Source organism: Lissotriton helveticus, chromosome 2_2 (assembly GCF_964261635.1).
Source record: "Lissotriton helveticus chromosome 2_2, aLisHel1.1, whole genome shotgun sequence".
Classification (NCBI taxonomy): Eukaryota; Metazoa; Chordata; class Amphibia; order Caudata; family Salamandridae; genus Lissotriton; species Lissotriton helveticus.
The window spans coordinates 274,806,864-274,827,523 of NC_136060.1; the positions used below are offsets into that span (position 1 = coordinate 274,806,864).

At 46.8% G+C, this 20,660-nt stretch overlaps 1 protein-coding gene across 2 annotated transcripts in view; it reads left to right on the forward strand.

Annotated features, from left to right (window-relative positions):
* The window catches only part of ADGRA3 (adhesion G protein-coupled receptor A3), a 499,756-nt gene that overhangs the window by 259,188 nt on the left and 219,908 nt on the right, over window positions 1–20,660 (forward strand). Inside the window, exon 8 of one of the 2 annotated variants that reach the window (XM_078678405.1) lies at window positions 15,400–15,564. The exons of the other annotated variant lie outside the window; for it this stretch is intronic. Coding sequence (XP_078534531.1) covers window positions 15,400–15,564 — 165 coding nt within the window. The remainder of the gene's footprint in view (window positions 1–15,399; window positions 15,565–20,660) is intronic. 2 annotated transcript variants of the gene reach the window in all.

Genomic DNA, 20,660 nt, shown 5'->3' on the forward strand with positions numbered 1-20,660 from the left:
ATGGCAAATGCTTGTTTGCTTTTTGTTGTTATGCGTCGACAGACCTCCAATTTGGTGCTTTCTTTGACATTCCCCGTCCTCTGGAAGCTCCCACCTTTGGTTGCCATCTTCAGATTCTTTTTTTTTATGCCATTGAGTCTGGATACTTGGCAAAAGGCTCTCCAAAACCAGGAAGAAAAGTTATGAAGAGGTTTGTCACAAGTTCGCCAAAAGTTTCAACTAAATTTAGAGAGAAAGCCGGCAAAGAAATACTAGAGGAGAAGACAAGAGAGGAGTCGATTTTGCTCAATGTGTTTTTTTAGGTGAGTATGCCCGGACAGGCAACTCTCTGTATGACCTAATGGAGCAGACTCTGTTCCAGTTCTGCCTGAATTGGCTCTGCAAATTCTCACAGAAGGACCAACACCCGGTTTGCAACCTTTGCCTCCCTGTGAAACATAAAATTGAAGACCACAACGCATGTGCCTTTGCCTCCCTGTGAAACATAAAATTGAAGACCACAACGCATGTGCCGTGTTCATGTTGAAGACGCTTAGGGTGAGAGCAAGGCAGAGGCACGCATATCATACCATGCAGGAATAGGGTACAACTCCATTCCTGAGAGACCGGAGTCTGTCAAGCGACAATGAGGAAAACATTGCTAAAGGCGCTGAGGGAGAAACATCGGATCGTCGAAGCCCAGGCAACCAAGAACAGGAGACATGAGGCAAGAGAAACATCAACCCCCGAAAAAATGGGCAGAATCCTTAAATTCAGGCTCAGGGCATTTAAGGAAGCCTCATCGTCTAAACACTTATGACCGAAGGCAGGCCCGAGACAGAGAACCCCTTGAATCCCTCAAAAGGGACACAGCAGGAGTAAAATCTCCCAAAAAGACCCATTCTTCGAAGGACGGTCAAGAGAAAGACGCTTTAATGTTGAAAAAAAAGAAGTCTCAATACGAGCCCCAAAGCTCAACAACCGATACAGTGTCTAAGAATTCTTTGACACAGATGAGAAAATCTATGTTGAGACTCGATGCCGAAGAACGATTGGCGGAAATGGAAAGGAAGAAAAGGCACCTCCAGGCTGAAATGGCTGCCTTATTTCAAAAACTAAAGGACTTCGACGGATTCTTAAGGGTATTTTGATGCCAAAAGATCAGGGCGAGAAGGTCGTTAAAGGAATCACACCTGCTTTGACACCAGAGCCACGGGAGGAAGAAGAGGAACTCTTCTTTAAAGAGGAAGAGGAACATTAGAGGGCATTTATCAGGGCTCAGGGGGATTTAAGTACACTGAGTCACTGTGGTAGGACCTGGAGACTCCTTGGAGGGAGGGGTAGATTGATATCTGTCGAGGCCTTGGGTAGACTGCTATCTGTAGGGAATTGTGTTTCTGTTGCAGTAACCCCCCCACTTTTTGCATGATAACTGATGCACTTTTCCATGGTGTGCCCTGGGTCCCTGCCAATCTGGAACCCAGGGCCTGTGTTCTTTTCCCAAAAACGGTACTAAAGCCTAAACCCAATTGGCATCTCTGGCCACATGTCGGCCCTTGGTAAATGGTACACTAGGTACCAGGGCATTGTGACCAGAGAAGGTCTCTAAGGGCTGCAGCACCTATTGTGCCACCTTTACGGGCCCTGTACCCTGACACCCACACACTACATTGGCAGGCTGAGTGTCTTGGTGCAAAACAAAACAGAGTCGACATGGCACACATGCCTGTGTGTCATGCCCACAAACACACTGCCCTCGCATACATCAGTCACCCCTCTAGCTGGGTGCACTATACCATTGGTGTGGACACAGGTGCATGAGCCCTGTGCCCCTACAGATGACCCAGGTCCATTCCTGGGCACTGTAAGTGCAGTGATGCCATTAAGAGTATATGGTGCTGGGAGGTTGTCATTATGAACTCCACAGCACCATAATGGCTACACTGAAGACTGAGACGTTTGCTATCAAACCTCTCCGCACATTAAACCCAGACTGATGTCAGTGTGGGATTTAATGTAAAATGCACTACAGAGGGCATCTTAGAGATGCCCCCTGAACCCTAACCAACTACCAGTGAGAGGCTGCCTAGGCTGCCACTCAGCAGACATGTTGCTGGATCCCTGGGTAGAGAGCCATCCGCTCTCCTGGGCCTGCAACAATGCACATCCTGGGACGAGGTGCTAGGTCTCCTCCCCAGGATGGGCTGTATGGGCATGGGGAGCTTCAAAGGCATGCTGCCTTTGTGAGGTTCTCCAGGCCACTTGTTGTACTCAGCAACTGGCCCCCACCGGTTCTGACCTGGCGGGAAGGCAGGCGGGAAAAACAGAGGAATGGAAGGGGGTGTGCCAGCCTCTGCCAACCCTACCCCTCAGGTGGGAGAGGTGAGGTGAAGCACAACTCCGGGCTTCCGCCATCTTGAGGATTTGGAGCCTTGCCCAATCAGAGATAGGCTCCTGCCCCCCTCCCACAGGAGAGTAGCAGTATAGGGAGTGTACTCACCCCAGGACAGGGACCCATTTGTCCCTGCCCTTACCCTACCTGTAACACCCTTAAATTTAGTATTTAGGGGCACCCTGAACCTTCCTTCAGGAGATCTCGACTTGAAACCAGAAAGAAGAACAAGAAGGAGGACCTGCTGTGCAGCGGCTAACAAGCGGACGACACCAACTGACTTGGCGCTAGCCCTACCGGCCTGTAGATCCTTGAACCTGCTCCTGCTAAATCCTGGCGTCTCCTGCGGACAGCAACCTCGAAAACCCCGGAGGACCTGCCTGCCTTGCTCATCCTAAAAGACTGGGACTCCCATGAGCAGTGATTCTGCTAAAAAAACACCCCTGGTGCCAGCCAGTTAACGCGAATCCAGCACACTCTGCACCTGCCGAGCCCGGCCTTTGCCTGAGTGGACAAAGACCCTGAGGACGTCTCCCGGCGATTGTGACCTGAAATCCAGTGCCCAAGGACCCTCCTCGACGACCTAGACGACGCCTGCAGCCTCACAACCAGGGACCCCTCCAACTGCGACCAGCTGGGGGTAAGATTTTCCGATGTCAAAAGACACCCCGGCGCCCCACGGCCCCCTATGCCCAACTCCTGGGTGCCTACCTATTCTCCAAGATCCCAACTTACCTCTCGAAGTGGTGGTCGCACCTGAAGAATCTCCGTCCCCGAGCCTGCAGCCTTTTTTTACCTTCCAGCTTCTCCATTGAATACCATTGAGCGCCCGACGGCCCCTGGCAGTGCAACCTTTGTCCTAATCTACTTCCCCATTTGCTTTGAGAAAGTGACGAGGAGCGCAGGTCCCACAGCCGCATGGCCTGCTTGCCAGCAGCCACCAACCGAAGGCCCCCTGCCTCTGATAGGATAACATTGGGCCTAACTACCTCTGCACTCGGCTGGCCCTGTGCTGCTAAGGATGTACCAGCTTGAACCAACCTGACCCTGGGAGACCCCCGAGTCTATGCCCAGAATGTCAGTCGAGTACTTACCCAATAGCTGATAACTCACTTTTCTTCCATAGGGTAACTGGACTGGTTTCACTTGCAAATTCTTCTAAGTGTAGAGTTTTGAAACTTTAAAATATTCACCTAAAATCAGCTGAACAACGAATTCCGATTACTCACCTGTTATCGGGAGAGAACCCAGTGCTGCATCTTTTAGCCCAGCACTGACCCTGAAAAGTAATATTAACCGTACTTACCAGTAACTCGAATTTCCTTCCATAGGAAGCCATTGTCTGGCTTTAAAATACAATAATATTCCTTAAAAATCACTACTGTAACCAAAACTGTTTTACTTAACTGTTTACAGAAGATGTCCCAGGACTGAATCTAGGATCCAGTCCTGTGGTTAGAAAAGTAATCTATAAAGTAACTAATTGCATTTATCTAGAAATTCCCATTGAGCTCAATGTTGCATTGTGTTTGAAATTGTGTTGCCTATTGCAACAACTGTAACTACTGTAATTAAAAAGTCTATTGCCTATTTGAAAATTATTTAACTAAAGTAACTCATTCTGAGAAAATATATTTTGATACAAAACAATTGGCTTAGAGTTCAGTTCTTGAGTGTGTGAGACCATTTGCTGACTGTGTACAACAGATGCTTTACACTGTCCTCTGATACTGCGTTACTGCTCGACCAAGCTATCACTTTAGACGGTAAGGTTATATCTAATTTGATTTGCTCAAACGCTCCGTCCATCATGCCCTTTTGTATCGCTTTGTTCGCCCTAAGTTGGCAGGGTATGCTCAGACGTGAGTCCCTTGTTCACTTGGCCACTGGATTCAAGATAGCCTGGCTGATGAGGATTATGAATCCGAAACCGGTCCCAGGATGCTTGTTTCCGGTCCAGGGAAGACCTGGCTTGGCAGTTCGGGCTGGACTGTTCCTATGAGGCACAGGGTCAGACTGATTTGCATATGGCCATGTCTGAACTGGGGTGGCTGAGTGAACTAAAGAATGGTGATGGATTAAACCCAGATCAGTTGACTGGGGGTGAGTGTTTGATTTGCTCAAACGCTCCGTCCATCATCCCCTTTTGTATCGCTTTATATCTAACTTTAGCCTCTGCCAAGCCTCTGGGGACTGTGCACACTGGACCTAACTTTGGACCAGTATATACAGAACCACTTTCTTACAGTATCCGTCGAGGCCTTCGCCTCCTGATGACATTGGCATGTATAACCAAGTTATCATAAAGGCTGAAGATAAATATGGAGTGCTGCTGGAGGAAGAAAAACCACAGTCTTGTTTCCTGCTGGAGACCGTCTTGCCGTTGCAAGCCAGGAACCAATTCTTAAAAATGTTTCCTAGCGTCCTAGACAGAGGTAGGCGTTAAAAGCACTCTCCACTTTTAGAGCAGTGACTTCAAGGGCGGAGAAGAAATGGAAGTTTTTATCCAATGACCCACCATATATCAAGGGTACATTGTTGGCTGATTCGATCATCACCTTTTACAGCACGGAAGAGGGCCAACATCCTGTCAACATCGGGGCTGCCTCCTGAGATGGAGAGCAAAAGGGTGGACCTTATTGGCAGAAAATTTGAGCACAGTGCAGCAAACCAATGGCGCATCGCAAATTCAAATGCTCTCCTGAACAGACATGCCTACCAGCAGTGGGATGAAATGGCTGAACTTATGAATCACCTCCAGATCATTACAAGAAGAGAGCTGCACACAAGGCAGAAGAGGGCAAAAACATTGCCAACAAATGCCTGAAATCTGCATTGGACCAGGCAGACCCCTAAAACTGCCAGATGATGATGGGGATCACCCTACATCAACACTTACTGCTGTGAATATTGGGATTCAAACCGGATGTTTGGGCTAACATTCTAAACACCCGATTCAATGTGGAACAGTTGTTTGGCTGCATGGCCGATGAACCAGCTCAAGAAAGACAATGAAACCCCAAGGTCCATGGGGACATTGCAGTTTAGAGGAGGTATATGAAGTGGCACAGTGCGAACTACCAGCCCTACAGGGAGAGGCAGCTTCCAATTAGGAACAATACACCAGGCATTCCAGGAAGCCATCAAACATTGACACCCCAACAGCACGGACAGTACCAACCCGAGACCTGCTCTCGATCTCCTCCTTCGCGCCCGACGCGGTGAACAGCACCGTTGCGCGGAGGGCGAGGAAGGGTAGAGACAGGTAATTCCAGTTGGCTGGGGGGACGGTTAGCGCTCTAGTCGCCATCCCCTCATCAGTCCTTAGGAATATAAGGCGGATGCTTAAACGGCCACGCAGCGGCCGCGCCGCCGGTGCGCCAAAGGTAAGCCCGTCTGCGCCCGTCCGCGGCCATACGGGGATCGGGGACATAACCCCTGGCCAATTTGCGGGTAAATACAATATGGTAGGGCGGAACTGTTGGCGTGTTTCCTCCCCTATGGCCAGTGCCTGTAGACATAGTATGCCGGCTACTCAAGTAAGCACATGTAATTTCTGTTCATTTAGCTGGAGCTTGGACCACACACGACAGGTAGGAAGAGGGTCTCTCTGTGGTGGCCTATTAAATTGCAGATCTCTTGGTAAACATAAAATTGAAATCGCGGATCTGCTCGTGGACACTAAGCTAGACCTCATGTTTCTTACTGAGACCTGGTTGGACACCAATTCCGATCCACATATTATAGAGGCACTCCCACCCGGTTATACTATAACTATAATTGATAGAGCAGTAGGCAGAGGAGGGGTAATAGCGGTAGTCTCTAGATCTTCCCTTGAATGCACCATGGAACCTGTCATAGTATGTGATAGTGAAGTGGGATCTTTTACTTTGAAGATAAGCCCTAACCTCACGGTGAAAGGCTTTTTGATCTACAGACCCCCTGGTTCCCCTACACGCTTTCTGCCTAGTCTGCTGGAGGGCATTGCCCATTTAGCCTTAAGGCATGACAAGCTCCTGGTTTTGGGTGACCTGAATCTTCATTTGGAGGCCCTTAGGAATAAGGAGGCATCTGATCTCCGCCAGGATTTGCAGTCATTACATCTAGGCTTGACATCATACTCCCCTACCCATCAGCACGACACCTACTCGATCCGGTGTTTGCTAGCTGGGAGGATGTAGAGGTGTCTACTCTCTCCCAGTTCCCTGGTCGGACCACTTTTTGGTACCTTTTGTGATAAGGATGCCAGAGATTGAAAGTCCGGAAGTAGTAATGGCAACTACCCATGTAGGAAGTGGAAAAACTTTGTACAGGCTGATTTTAATAGAGAGCTGATTGGGGGTGGCCCTCCGGGTGGTTCTCACAGCGATATCGCCTGTGAGAATTTGGAGAGGCGTATAATTAATGCCCTCAATAAGGTGGCACCGCTGCTCTTGAACAAAGTGAGGGGCAGAGTGCATAAAACGGCACCCTGGTTTAACCGTGCCTTACATCGGGTAAAAGCAGAATGTAAACGTTTGGAGAGGCAGTGGAGAAAAGGATTTCGGAACCAGGATAGATTGATGTACAGGGAGGAACAGAGGAAATACCAAGGTCTGTTAAGACGGGCTAAAGCCACCCATTACAAGGCCAGAATTGGTACGGCGGAGAATTCCACTAAAGAACTCTTTAAAATATATAAGGAAATCTCCTCCCTGGCTGCCACGGCTGTGCCTAGCAGGCGTTCTGTTAAGGAGTGCAATCGGGTTGCAAATTACTTCTTGGAAAAGGTGAAGGAAATCTACTCATCCTTCTCAGGGACTGTAATGAGAGGTGCTGAATTTGAAGAACATATGGGAGAAAGAAAGACAGGGCTGAGACTGAACAATTTTACGGTTCCCCCTCCTTAGACCCTAAGGAGTATCTGCCTTAGTGTTAAATCTGGATCACCAAGAGATCCTGCTCCACCTAAGGTGATGGGGGAAAGTTTGGATACTCTGGAGCCATTCATTAGGCATGTGTTAGAGGTCTCGTTCAGTCTACACACGCTGCCAGGTAACTGGAAACAAGCCATTGTTCTCCCGGTCATGAAGAAGCCAAACTTCAGTCAAGACAAATTGGAAAATTTGCGTCCCATCTCGCTTTTGCCATTCTTGGCAAAGGTGGCGGAGAAGGTGGCTAATCGCCAACTCATGACTCATCTGGAAGACACGAGTCTCCTCCATCCGTCACAATCGGGATTTCGGGCAGGGCACTCTATGGAAACCGCCCAACTACGTGCTACGGAAAGCATTAGACAGGGGGCAGATGCGGGGCACACTATGGCTCTGATCATGTTAGATCTTAGTGCCGCTTTCGACACTGTAGCCCACCACACCTTGCTGCAGTGTCTGAATAAAGCCCTGAAGTGGTTGAAATCCTTCCTAGTAGATCGCAATTTTCAGGTCAGACAGGGCGCATACGACTCCAATGACATTAAATTGGAGCAGGGAGTCCCTCGGGGCTCTGCCCTCAGTCCACCCTGTTTAATCTATACATGTCTCCTTTGGCGGAGATAGTTCAGGGCTTTGGAGTGGAGGTTGTCTCTTATGCGGACAACACCCAGATGTTGATCTCCCTATCCCAGGCACCGGACATTGCGGCCTCTAATTTCAGGGCTTGCATGCAGGAGCTTGCCTCCTGGATGGATAAGAACTGCCTGAAATTGATTGGCAGCAAGACCGAGGTACTGGTGGTGGGAGGTGATACATCGAGCTGGTCATCGGAATGGTGGCTTCCGAGTTTGGGCCCTACCCCTATACCTTGCACCGAGGCAAAAAATCAGGGGATCTGGGTAGACTCCACTCTTTCCTATGACGGACATATTAGACGGGTAGCCGGGAAATGTTTTGGAGTACTAAAAAAACTTCGTAACACATTGTATCTCCTTCCGTTAGGGGCTAGGTAGACGATGGTACATGCTCTTATCACATCTCGTCTTGACTATGGTAACATACTCTATCTTGGGGCCACGGCAAAGGGTCTTGGAAGATTACAGGTCTTGCAGAATGCTGCTGCAAGGCTGGTTCTTATGCAGCCTAGGAGAGCGGCTTCAAAAAAAGCCCTTGACTCATTGCACTGGCTCCCAGTTAAGGAAAGAGTTATGTTCAAGACTCTATGCACCTGTCATCGTATTTCCCACAATGCTGGCCCTGCTTATCTGAGTGACTTGGTCACCAGGTATGTGCCAAGGAGGTCGCTTAGATCCAGTGGGACTGGGCTATTGGAAATTCCTAAGGTAAAGAAGGCCAGAAGGGGGGGACGTTCTTTCAGGATCCGGGCTGCTCAGAACTGGAATAAGCTCCCTCTAAAACTTGGATTGGAAAGCTCTGAAGCTAAATTTAGAAAGCTGCTTAAAACTAGTATAAAGCGGTCCTCAGTTGTGGTTTCACCTCCCTCTCACTCAGCGTGGGGACACGCCAAGATGGCGTAACCATGCGCTTTATAAATTTCTTTATTATTATTAAGGACGACCGTCTTTTCAAGGAAGAATATGGGGAAGGAGACCGCCTCTCACCCTCCACCAACAAGTGACTTCCTGAAAAATCACAACCTCACACACACAACCACAGTGGGAGGCAAAATAAGAGATCACAGCTGCTCGCACACAACACCAGTGGGAGTAGAGGAAGTTAACATCAGAGTAATGGATCCTTGTTAGACCTGGGGGGTCACTAGTTGGCTGACATGGTTCCTTAGGTCAAATAGGGAACCTTGCTTCCAAGTTAGAGAAAGGAAGGGCACCTTCTTAGATAGCCCTCACTCACCCCCTTGGTAGCTTTGCATGAGCAGCTAGGCTCATCTTCAAGGCAAGTGTGTAAAGTATTTGCAACCATGCTCTCAGGAACTCAATGATGACACCACAAATGGACTCCACACGAGTTTCATAAAGACGAGTAAACATTTAAATAAAAAGATATACGATTAGACCACACGATATAAATCCAACATATGCGTATTTGTAATATTCCTCCTGGCCGGTTATTTGCCCAGCCAGCCCGCCCTTGTAAGTTCTGGCAATATTAATGAGCAATTATAAATGATCCACTGCAGTCCTAAAACAATGCTATGCAGTCCGTAATGCAAGAATCAGGCACTTTGCAATGTAAAATGATGCAGTTTGTTATGCAACAATCAAGCAGTTCGTAATGCCAAAATAGTGCAATGCGTAACACAACAATCAGGTAGTTTGCTACGCAAACTAACGCAATGCGTAATGCAACAATTGGGCAGTTCGTAATGCAGAAATAATGCAATGCGTAATACACTAATCAGGTATTCGTAATGCAGAAATAATGCAAAGCGTAATACACTCCAGCACCGATCACGGTGCCTTAGGCGGCCTCTCGTACTGAGTCGCGGTGAGCTTCCGTCAACAAATGCCCCCACACGGGTATGATGCAAATCAAAAGTGCAGCTCTGCACTCCGGCTGCGGTACTGCCACTCCTTGGCAAGTAAGGGCCGCGATTCAAGCAGAGGCTCGTGCTGCAGGAATGGGAGAGGCCGACAGCGTCCTTCTCCGAGCCCGCACCCCGCCCCAGGCGGCGGCACACGTTAACGGGGGGGTGCGACCTCGCTCTCCTCCTCCTCCTCCCTCAATTTCGGCCTCCGATGCAACTTGTGGATTCCGGGCAGTGGAACTCAGGCCCTCCCTTGACGGGGTTGGTTTGAGGTCCCGCTCTGGCAATGGCGGGCTCGGGCCGGCAGCTCAGCTCCTCTGGGGCTGCCGGTCCGGGCCACTGGTGCTACGAAGATCTCAGGCTGTTACAGGGCACACGCACACAACGTCGCTGAGATTCACTTGCGCTTCGGGTGTGCACGATCACAGGGCACTCCTCCCAAAGGTCTCAGGCTGCCCGAAGCACGCACACAAGGTCGCTGAGACTCACTTGAACTCCAGGTGCACGATAACAGGGCAATCCTCCCTAAGGTCTCAGGCTGCACAAAGCACACACACACAGCGTTGCTGAGACTCACTTGGACTCTGGGTGTGCACAATAACAGGGCAATCCTCACGAAGGTCTCAGGCTGCAAAAAGCACACACACATGCTGAGACTCTCCTGAAAACTTTTGTGTTCCTGAGTTTCCGCAACAGGGAGCCAGCTCACCTCGGGCCCTTGGGGATAAGTTACTCCCGAACACAGCACACAGAAAAGTATTTTCAAGCAGGGGGACACCGCACACAGCAAAGTCCCTTTAGCCTCTCCTTGGTTAACGCAGCAAACTGCAGGCCAGCCCCAGAACACACAGCAAGGGTCAGTATTTTCCTTCAGTCTCTTCAGCTGTTGCTTCCTTGACAGAGGTTCGTCTTGACCACAAAGTGGTTCAATCCTTTACGGTCTTGATCACTCAATTTCTTAATTCCAACGTTCAGGGGCTTCAGCTCTCATAGTTATACCCCTAAATGTCTTTGAAGTCTTTGTGTTCAGGGGGGCCCTGCCCCTGTTCAAACCAGTTCTGGGTGCCTCCCTGCCAGTGACCCCTTCTTCCTTTGATTAGTGGGGGTCTAATTTCTCACTCACTCAGCAGGAGATGGGACCATTGTTTTATGGCAGCAACCCAGGCCTCTTCAGCTCTAGGGGCTACTCCTCCACCCCCCTACACTCCAGATGCAGGTCAGCCTGTTGCTGTCTCACCTCCTCCCCTTGCTCAAGACATTCTCCAGATCCTATCACTTTCAAATCCAGACAGTCAATACTCAACCAGGCAGAGACGCACAGAAATGTTAGAGCACAAAAACCCAGCCACTTCTAAAAGAGTGGTTTCTAAACCGACAATGCAAAAACCACCTTCATAAAAAGATGTGTTATTACATTGTGAGTTCAGGCATGCTAAACTTCAACTCTCCATTTTAAGCCTTTGGGAAGATAGGCTTGAAAACATATTACACAGCCTCCCTATTCTGTCCTATGGGCAAGATGGGCTTTCAACAGTGAAAAACGAAATGGAAAGTATTTCGTTGTCAGGACATGATACACTTCTTAGTACATGTCCTATCTTTTAGATGTACTGCATCCTGCCCAGGAGGGGGGGGTACATTGGACCTACCATAGGGGTGTCTATTGTGCATAGAGAGGGAAGGGTAAGGCCTGGCAAGTTGGTGCACTTGTCAGGACAACATGGCAGTTTATCAAGCTCCGCACAGGCACTGCAGAAGCAGGTCTTAGTTTTCTCCTTAAGGCTACTGGTGTGGGTGGCACAATTAGTGCTGCCGGCCCACTAGTAGCATTAGCATTACTAGCCCTTACACACACAGTGCACTTTACTAGCAAGGCAAACATACCACTCATGGACAACCAATTACGATTACACTTTACACAGGGAGCACTTGCACTTTGACACTGATCAGCAGTGGCAAAGTGCCCAAAGCACCTAACTAAAAGATCCATCACAGCATCAAAAATAGAGGAGGTAGAGGCAAAAGTCAGGGGTAATCACGCCAAGAAATGCCAGGTCTAACAATCCTGAACATAATACAGTATGGATATTTCATAGAATTAGAAAAGATGCCACCAACAAGGGTCCAAAAACAAGGTCCAATCAAAAGAAGAAATCACTCGTATACTCAAGCAATTAGAAGAATTGCCTGAAAAGGGAGCAATAGAAAGAGTGCCAAGTGGCCACTCACTTAAGAAGACAAGGCATCCTTAGCTGGACGACTGGTTAGTAAGAGCAAACTCTTAAGTTCAAATATCATATACAGCAGGCAATGAGAACTCTATTCAAGTTTGGATTCTCAATAAACATAAAGAAGTCATCACCAAGACAAAATATTTCTAGGAGCAAGGATCAATTCAATACAGGGGAATGTATCCAAGCAAAAAGAGAATACAGTAATTGTTGCTGGAAACCCAACTTTACCAGAGGGAGCAAAGTCTGACAGTGAGCACAGTGGTCAAATTGTTAGGGAAAATGGCATCAAGCATCATTTTGATTCTATATTCGAGACTGCATACGAGACCAAGAATGGCTTCAAAACCAATGGTCACAAGCAACAGGGAGTTGTGAAGGTCTAGTGGTTGTCAAGCAAAAATTGCAGAAGTAGATGGCTTGGTAAAACAAATCACATAAAATGCAAAGGACGAACTTTGCACAACCAACTCCAACAGTTACAATATATGCCTCACATTTGGGCTAGAGAGCTCACATGGGCTTGCTCAAGGTGAGAGGAGTCTGGAAGGAACAAGATGCAGTACAACATGTCAATATATTGAAACTAAAGACAGCGAACCTAGGTTTGAAGCCTTTCAGAAAAAGCTATTAGGAAAGACGCTATTGATCCAAACAGACAACACAACAACGTTTCTACATCAACAAGCAAGAAGAACACAGTCCCTTGCATTATTAAGACTGGTCTAAGAAATATGGAAGTGGGCAATACATAGTAGGATGGAAATAACAGCAGTTCATCTTCCAGACAAGGACAATATAGAAGTGGACATAATGGGAACTAAACAAAACAAGCATTGAAAATGCAATAGGTCTCGCAATAGAAGAGTTTAACCTTTTTCGTTTTGCAAATGGTTGAGTGGCGTTGCGTGGATGAGTGGCGTTGCGTGGATGAGTGGCGTTGCGTGGATGAGTGGCGTTGCGTGGATGAGTGGCGTTGCGTGGATGAGTGGCGTTGCGTGGGTGAGTGGCGTTGCGTGTGTGAGTGGCGTTGCGTGTGTGGGAAAATACGTGCAAGGCAGGCGGCTGGGGGCATGTGCACGCGCTTTTAAGCACAATGCGCATGCGCATTGAGCTTGAATTTCACGGGCACTGCAAGGAATCGCCACGATTCCTTGCAAGTTGGTTAAAGACTGTTTAAGCCCCCATAGTCTCGCAAGCTCGATGCGCATCGACAGGCGAGACCTAAAAAAGTACCTGGGGAACACCAACAATAGATCTATTCGCAACACCACAGAACCCCAAATGCCAAAGCTTTGCCTCAGACAGCCATACCAACAATCCCTACGGAATATACTTGTTGAAACACTGGTCAGTGATTTATGCTTACCCTGCCCATCCCCCTTCCCCCCCCCCCCCCCTCTCCCACCCTCCCCTGCGATACCCCTGTTACGCAGAGGGATCAGCAAATGCAGGAAAAGCAAAATGACACTAATACAAATTGCCCCACAGTGGGAGAGGCAACCCTGGTTTTCAAAGCTAATGGAAATAGCTGAATGGAACATTCTGAAATTACCAACCCGACAAGACTTGCTGTAAATAGAAGACGGATGGGTACTTGAGCAAGAGTTAGAGCGTGTGTATCTGACTCCTGGAGACTTAGAATTTCGTTATCTACAGCTACCAGAAAACACAATGGCTGTTCTAAGAGAAGCAAGAGAGTCAACAACAAGGAAGTGCTACATGGCTAAATGGAAGAGAATACTCTCTACGTTGTCTTAAAAAGGACTATTAAGGAAAAACAAGAAAGACACTACAGTGTTAAGATACCACAAACACCTGATAGTCTGCAAGTTAAAATGTGCCTCTTTAAAAGTGCACTTAGCAGCAATAGTAGCTTAAACAAGAGGTCACATAGGAAGACTTTTCTTCACAGCTCCAGTAATTGTTAGATTTTTGGAAGGGGCAAAAAAATTGCACCACCAAGAAAAGTACTTGCACTCACATGGATTCTAAATGTGGTACTCACACAATTAATGAAGGCAACTTTTGAACCATTGCACATGGCCACATTAAAAATGCTGACCCAAATGACAGCATTTATGGTGGCCATCACATCTCTGCCAGGATAAGGGAGCTACAAGCACTCATGCTTTAAGGTGCACAAGGACAGGATCATCATGTGGACACATCCACAATTCTTACCCATGTGAGTGTCACACTTAAAAATTCCATGTTTTTTTCAAAAACTAAAGACTTGCATAAAGAGAACATTACACAATCTGGATGCAAGACGTGCCCTACTGTACTACATTGAAAAGACAAAAACAACCAGAAAGACAAAGCAACTATTTGTCTTTCAGACAATAATATGGGGAAACAAGGAACTAAGGGCACAATTGCCAGATGGATCTTACAGACTATTCAGCTGTGCCATTCAAGTGCCGGGGAAAAATTGACTTCAAGAGCACTTTCACCAAGGAAGCCAGGATCAACCATTGGTTGTAGCAAATACACATTTAGTGGAGATATGTAGTACAGTAACGTGATCATCGGTACATCTGTTCACAAAACACAACACAAAACATGTTTATCAGTACACACGTGCACAAAACACTCCTGCATAGAGGTTCAAATGAACGAGGAAGCTTAAGTAGGACAAAGGGTTTTACAACATCTGTTTACAAATCAAAACTCATCTTTAACCCAACAACTGCAAAAGTAAAATGAATTGCTACAAAATCTATGCACAGCATGTGAATCTAGAAAAGATTCACACTGCAAAACATAGTTTCTTGCCTGTAGGTATAGTTTTGCAGCTTAAAGAATGTTCTCGATTCGCAAGCGACCCACCCACCTCCACCAAGAAGATGGAAGAAGGTGACAGAAAAACAAATCTGAAGATGGCAACCAAAGGTTGAAGCTTACGAAGGAGGGCGTACAACGTCATATAGGGAGCACCAAATGGGGTCCCCGCCGAATCCCTACATCAACAACTACAAACTAGTGGGGAATTCCAGACCCAACCGCTAGATGGCAGAATAATGTATGCGCACAGTATGTGAATCCAGAATATTCTTCAAGCTGCAAAACTACACCTACAGGTAAGAAACTATACGTTCTTCCTTTCAGCTGCAATACTTCTCCCCCTTCATCTCAATGTCTGTCCTCATGACAAAAAATGTGTTAAAGTAATGTAGGACGTTAATATAGCAAAATGAAATTGCATACGGTTAGTAATTTTAAAAGTTTTATTTCAAGTCCTTACAATGATTTCATTACTTATCTGAATTTCACATGTATTATAGAATATGTATGTTCTAATGTTTTAATTGTTCTTGTTCATTTTGCATTTGCTGTTCATAGCTTTTGTTGATTAATGTTTTATGTTTTTCATAGTGCTCTCACAATCTCTAATATTCAAGCTGGATCAACTGGAAACTGGGGTTGCCATGTTCAGACCAGGAGGGGTAACAATTCAAGGACTGTTGACATTGTGGTGTTGGAGAGCTCTGCCCAGTACTGCCCTCCTGAAAGAGTGGTGAATAATAAAGGTGACTTCAGGTTCGTATCTGCAAATTAACTAAATTACCTCCAGGAGTTATTTCTTTTTTTGAGCTTCTGATAAGCAGTTTAACTCACTTTGGCCATACAATAGCATGCACTCCGTGCTTGGTCAATAAATGTTAATATCGTAATGTGCAGTAGAAGGAATACAACGTGTATGTGAGAAGACAATATTCTGATAAAAGGACATATTCACAATTCTATTTATATTGACAACAATTAAAACATTTGATTGTGATATAAAGAAAAAATTATCTAAATACATATTCTTATTTACAGATGAATTGATTGCATGTCTTGCTTACTAGACACCTGGACAAAATTCTAAGGGCAAAATATTAACCTCTCGCCATTTGAGAAGTCCTAACTGTATTTAGACTATACAATTGTGTCAACATAACCGACACATTTTTCAGTATAACTGTATACATTTCAAAACTTACATTAAAAATTCTGAAGTCTTTTTGAGGTAGAAATGTAGCAGTCTTTAAATGTCCAAAAGCACCTTGGAAGGTTTAAACACGATGAAAATGATAATTCGAGCTTGTATGAAGCTCCTAAGTGTTCTCAATCTTTTTAACACAAATCTTCAAGTTGTGGAAGTTTTTCAGCAAATTACTCCAATATTTTTTCAAATGTAGGTAGAACACAGGCTTTTTTGGGAAAATTAGGCAACCGCTGATGGATTGATGCGTTTCTTTTGAAATTATCTGCCTAAAGTAGGTTCCCTCCTTTAGGTTTTGTGTTTTGCATATTTATTTTAGTGTTTCACAATGTGCTTCTGAAAGTTTTGATTTTTACCCACTCAACCCAATTTCAACCCAGAGATTTAAATGTTTAAGACCAACTAAATGTGTAAATATGACTCTTAAAAATAAAGCTTATAAGAGCTTTAGATTTTTTTTTAATAAATCCAGGATTCTATTCAGCTAGACTTACACGTTCATTGGAACAATACACAGATTGGTAGGATGCATGTGAGACTGTGTCATGCATGTGCAAGACAAGCACAAGGATGGACTAAATGCAATTTAAAAGGTCTGAATTTTAAAGGAACAAGACCACATTTATGACCAAAAATGTGTTTGAATTATACTGGCATTTTACATGCCATATCAGATGGCGTGTAACTATCTCTTAAATTGTACACACTTTCAGTCCACAGCATGCATAATTTTGCAGCGTCAATCTTTCTGGATTCACTATGCTATGCATTATTCCGCCATCTGGTGGTTGGGTCCAGAATTGTAGTCTTTTCTTCTTTTTTCTTTTTTTTTTTTTTTTCCTTGACCCAGATGGACGTCGACATCCCACCATATGGTGTCCTTCGTGACATCGACACACTTCCGGCGGAAGCTCCCACCTTTGGTCACCATCTTCAGATTCTTTTTTTCTGCCGAATAAGGGAGAGACAGAGAATGGCGAACCACAACATGCAGGGGCAGGGGCAACCTCCATCACTACGAGACCTGGGCCTCTCCAGTGGAGAAGAGGACAACATCGCTGAAGGGCTTGAGGACTGCACTGTGGGCGAGGTCCATAAGAAAAAGTCGAAGGAGGTAAGGGAGTCATCGATCCCAAAACATCCAAGCAACGCTCGAAAGATTGAAGCAAAAACCCCGAGCGACACTCGTAGGGGTTGAATCCAAGTCCTCGAAAGGAGCTCTGCCGTCGAAACATTCGACGAAAGCAACAGCCTTCAGAGACAGTCACCCGAGCGGATCCTTCTGAAAGGACTCCCAATCGGCAAAAAGCCTTGAAAAGACGTCGAAGTTTGCCCTCGACTCATCTGGGCAGAACAGCTGAGCAGCCGTGCAGGCGGCGGGTGCTGGAATCTCCGGAGAGCCGAGGCTGTAGAGGGCCTGAAGAAGCGACTGAACGAAAGGCAGGTTTCCCCCGCAGCCCACATCTTGCCTGCCGCCTCGATTACAAACTTGCTGCCGGTTTGACAGCCATCGGCAGCGGGGGTTCGTGGCACTTCAGCACAAGCCAAGGAAGCCAGTAATAACGAGGAAACCGCCGGAGCAGTCGATGGAAGAGCCTCGACTTCGCCCGACTGACTAACTCAGTGAAAACGGGCTGGGTCAGTCGGTGGGTGTGTGGTGTAGTGCAGTGCGGTGTGGCCCCTCGCCTGCCCCTCATTTATTATTAATTTTTTCTTTTTTTCTGACTGCCTCGAGCGGATTGTGCATTTACTTTGCCACTGTTCCGCCTTTGATTTTGTGCATTGGCAGATTTGCCCAGCTTCCCTCCCCTTCAACAGCAAGTGCCCACAGTTTGGGTCAGAGGAGGCCCTGCGGAGCAGAGAGGAGCACAAGAGCCTTAGAGGACATAGCTATACAGTCGTCACTCTCTCCACTGTGACGCTACAGGACGTGGAACGGAGGAGAAGTTAGAGCCGCGCAGTGTTTCGCATGGTACCGCTGAGAGCCGCAGCTGCGGCCCGCCACACCGCGGGAGAAATCTTTTGAACTGCCTGCTGTTGCTCTTTGTTCAACCGCTGAGGGCTGCTGAGCGCCACAGCCGCGGCCCGCCACCCTGCACTGCGGGAGAAATCTTTCGAACTTCCCGCTGTTGCCGTTTGCGAGAGTGCGGAATCCAAGCTGAGACCGCGCGGTGGCAGCCGGTCTTTTGAGGGCGGCGGCGGTGGACCGTGAGCAACGAGTGCGGCGTGTGTGGGTGGCCAGTGAAGTGAAGTAAGACCCCAATTAACTGTGTAGAGTGGTATAGAGCCACAGAAAACTACTGTTCCACGGAGCATTGAGCCTGATAAGGATAAGGTTAAGATATGGGCTCTGCTGTGTGGAGCAGGGTGAACAACAAAGTTAAAACTAAGCCAAAATGGAAGGCTAGTCAGAAGCTGAGTGGTGAGGTGGAGGAGGGGTGACGGGCTCGGGCAAGCACAGGGCATAAGAATACAGGAGCAATTGAGAAGGTCCTGTGGTGCTCCCTCCCTCTGTGCAGCTCGGCTCCGCTCTCCCCTGCTTTAAGTCATCAAGCCACTAAAACCACTACCATACTATCATACTACCAAATTACAAAAACTATTATGATCCTGCCAAGATTAGATCCTGTATGGACTTGGGATACTGCATGTTCCACGTCTAACCTCCGCCCCCGCCACAATTTCGCTAAGATTCTGAATTCTGCGAGAAAAAAAACCTGTTAAAATCAGAATTGCAAACCGTCCTCAGAGAAAAGACCTGTTGGCGCCGTTGGACCTGCTGAAAGTTTATCGAAGTTAGAAGGTGCCTGAGGTGCTGTGGTCGAGACGGAGAGACGGACTCTATGCACCGCTGCGTTGTACTGCGTTGTGCTGCCCCGTTGGAGGTGAGAGCGCTGCGAGCTGGGAGATTCGCGGAGTGTGCCGGGAGACCCGCAGTGTGTGACACTGGAGGCTGCGTGGCAGGGGTTTGGCACGGTTCTACTCTGCAGAGGTTTATGGAAGTTAGAGGCTAACCCATAGTCCCGATTACCGTCACCAAATTTGTTTCTGTAGCAGTTTGACCCTGTGAGCTCGTGCTCGGTGTTGCAGGAGCGGCGTGTCAGAGCATTGGCGAATAGGAGTTATACACATTGGTTGAGTTGGTTAACCTGCTACGGGTTCTTTTGCATTTGGACAAAGATATGACCACAAAGAAATTGTGCTCTGGTAGATTACTATTTACAAGAGCGTGTAAGAAAACGAAAGCTAATCCTTTAACCCCTTGGCCGCGGTGGTAATTCCGCCGCGGCGCTGGGGGGGTGACGGAACCACTCCGTCATTAGAACAGCCCACCCGTGGCTGGTGACGAAGTGGTTCCGTCACCAGCATAGAAGGGGTTAAGAAATAACTCCTTACAAATAAACATTTGGAAAAGCTTCAATACTATCCCTTCCTTTTTTCCAAATAAAGAAATAACCTTAAATTCAGCATGGAGAGGCAAAAGTAGTCCCTGGAAAATCTTCCTCAGTCGTTTCTACTCCATTCTCTCCCAAAACTGGAGGAACTTGGTTCTTGGGTTCCCAATTCTTGGAATCTAGGGATGCTGAATCCTTGCTGGCAAACCTAACTATCCACTCCCTTGCTAACGGAGTTTCCCAACCTGAAGGGGTATCTCATACAGCTCCAACAATTGGAGAACCCATAATAGAAGATTTTACTCTCCCTGACCTTCCTGCCCTCAACACTTACTTACATCAGTCTTCTAAGATGCTCTAGGCACCAAATCAAGAGTCGTCCAGGAATCATGTTCCTGTAACTTCACTTTCCTTCAATCCTTGTGTTTCCTCTTCGGATTGTCAAGATCGCCCCGTTAAAATGCAGCTGTTCAGTAGTACAGCTAGCGAAACAAGCTTATTAGATTCACGGGGCTCAATTACACCTGATCTTTCCCTGAACTATCACCCTCCAACTCATAATCCAGAGTCAAAAATGTTGATGTCGGAATCTTTACTTTGCTTGGAAAGAGTGCTGTCTTCTATTTTAGCTTTAATGGAAAAATCAGTAAATAACTCGTTCTCTATTTTAGAGTCTGACTACGTTTATAGCCTCTGAGCAAAGATTGCTGCCTGGTAAAGTTGGTCTACTTCCTCCGTAAGTTCAGTCTAGGGAAGGGATCATCTCCCCCTTTATTTTTGGAGGATATCACCAATCGGCTCCATCTCACTCAAATAGGCTCTTTTCCTCAAGATAAAGGGCGGGACTTTGGCATTCAGGCGGGCCAGCCTTTTGCTAGTAGGAAAAACAAACTCAAATTGAAAGAAAGTGAAGATATTTTTGATATACTACCATATTCCACTTTTCAACAGCTCTTCGATCCTGTGACACTAGCTCCAGAAGGTGATATCAACGCTTTGCACCAAAAGCAAAGAAGAAAAATGTATGTACAATTCGAAAAGTTTTCCCCATTTTTTAAAAAACAGGTGAAAAATCTCCTGAGCATTCTATAGCAGAGGGTTTAAAAACCGATTGCCCACCTACTGAAGTAAAAGATACCAAAAATAAAAGTAACAGCGTTGGTAAGAAGAAGAAGAAGGAAAAAAATGGGGAAAAACGTCAAAGAATAAATAGAAAAAGAGCAAAATGGCTACGCTTTGACCCTAACGTAATC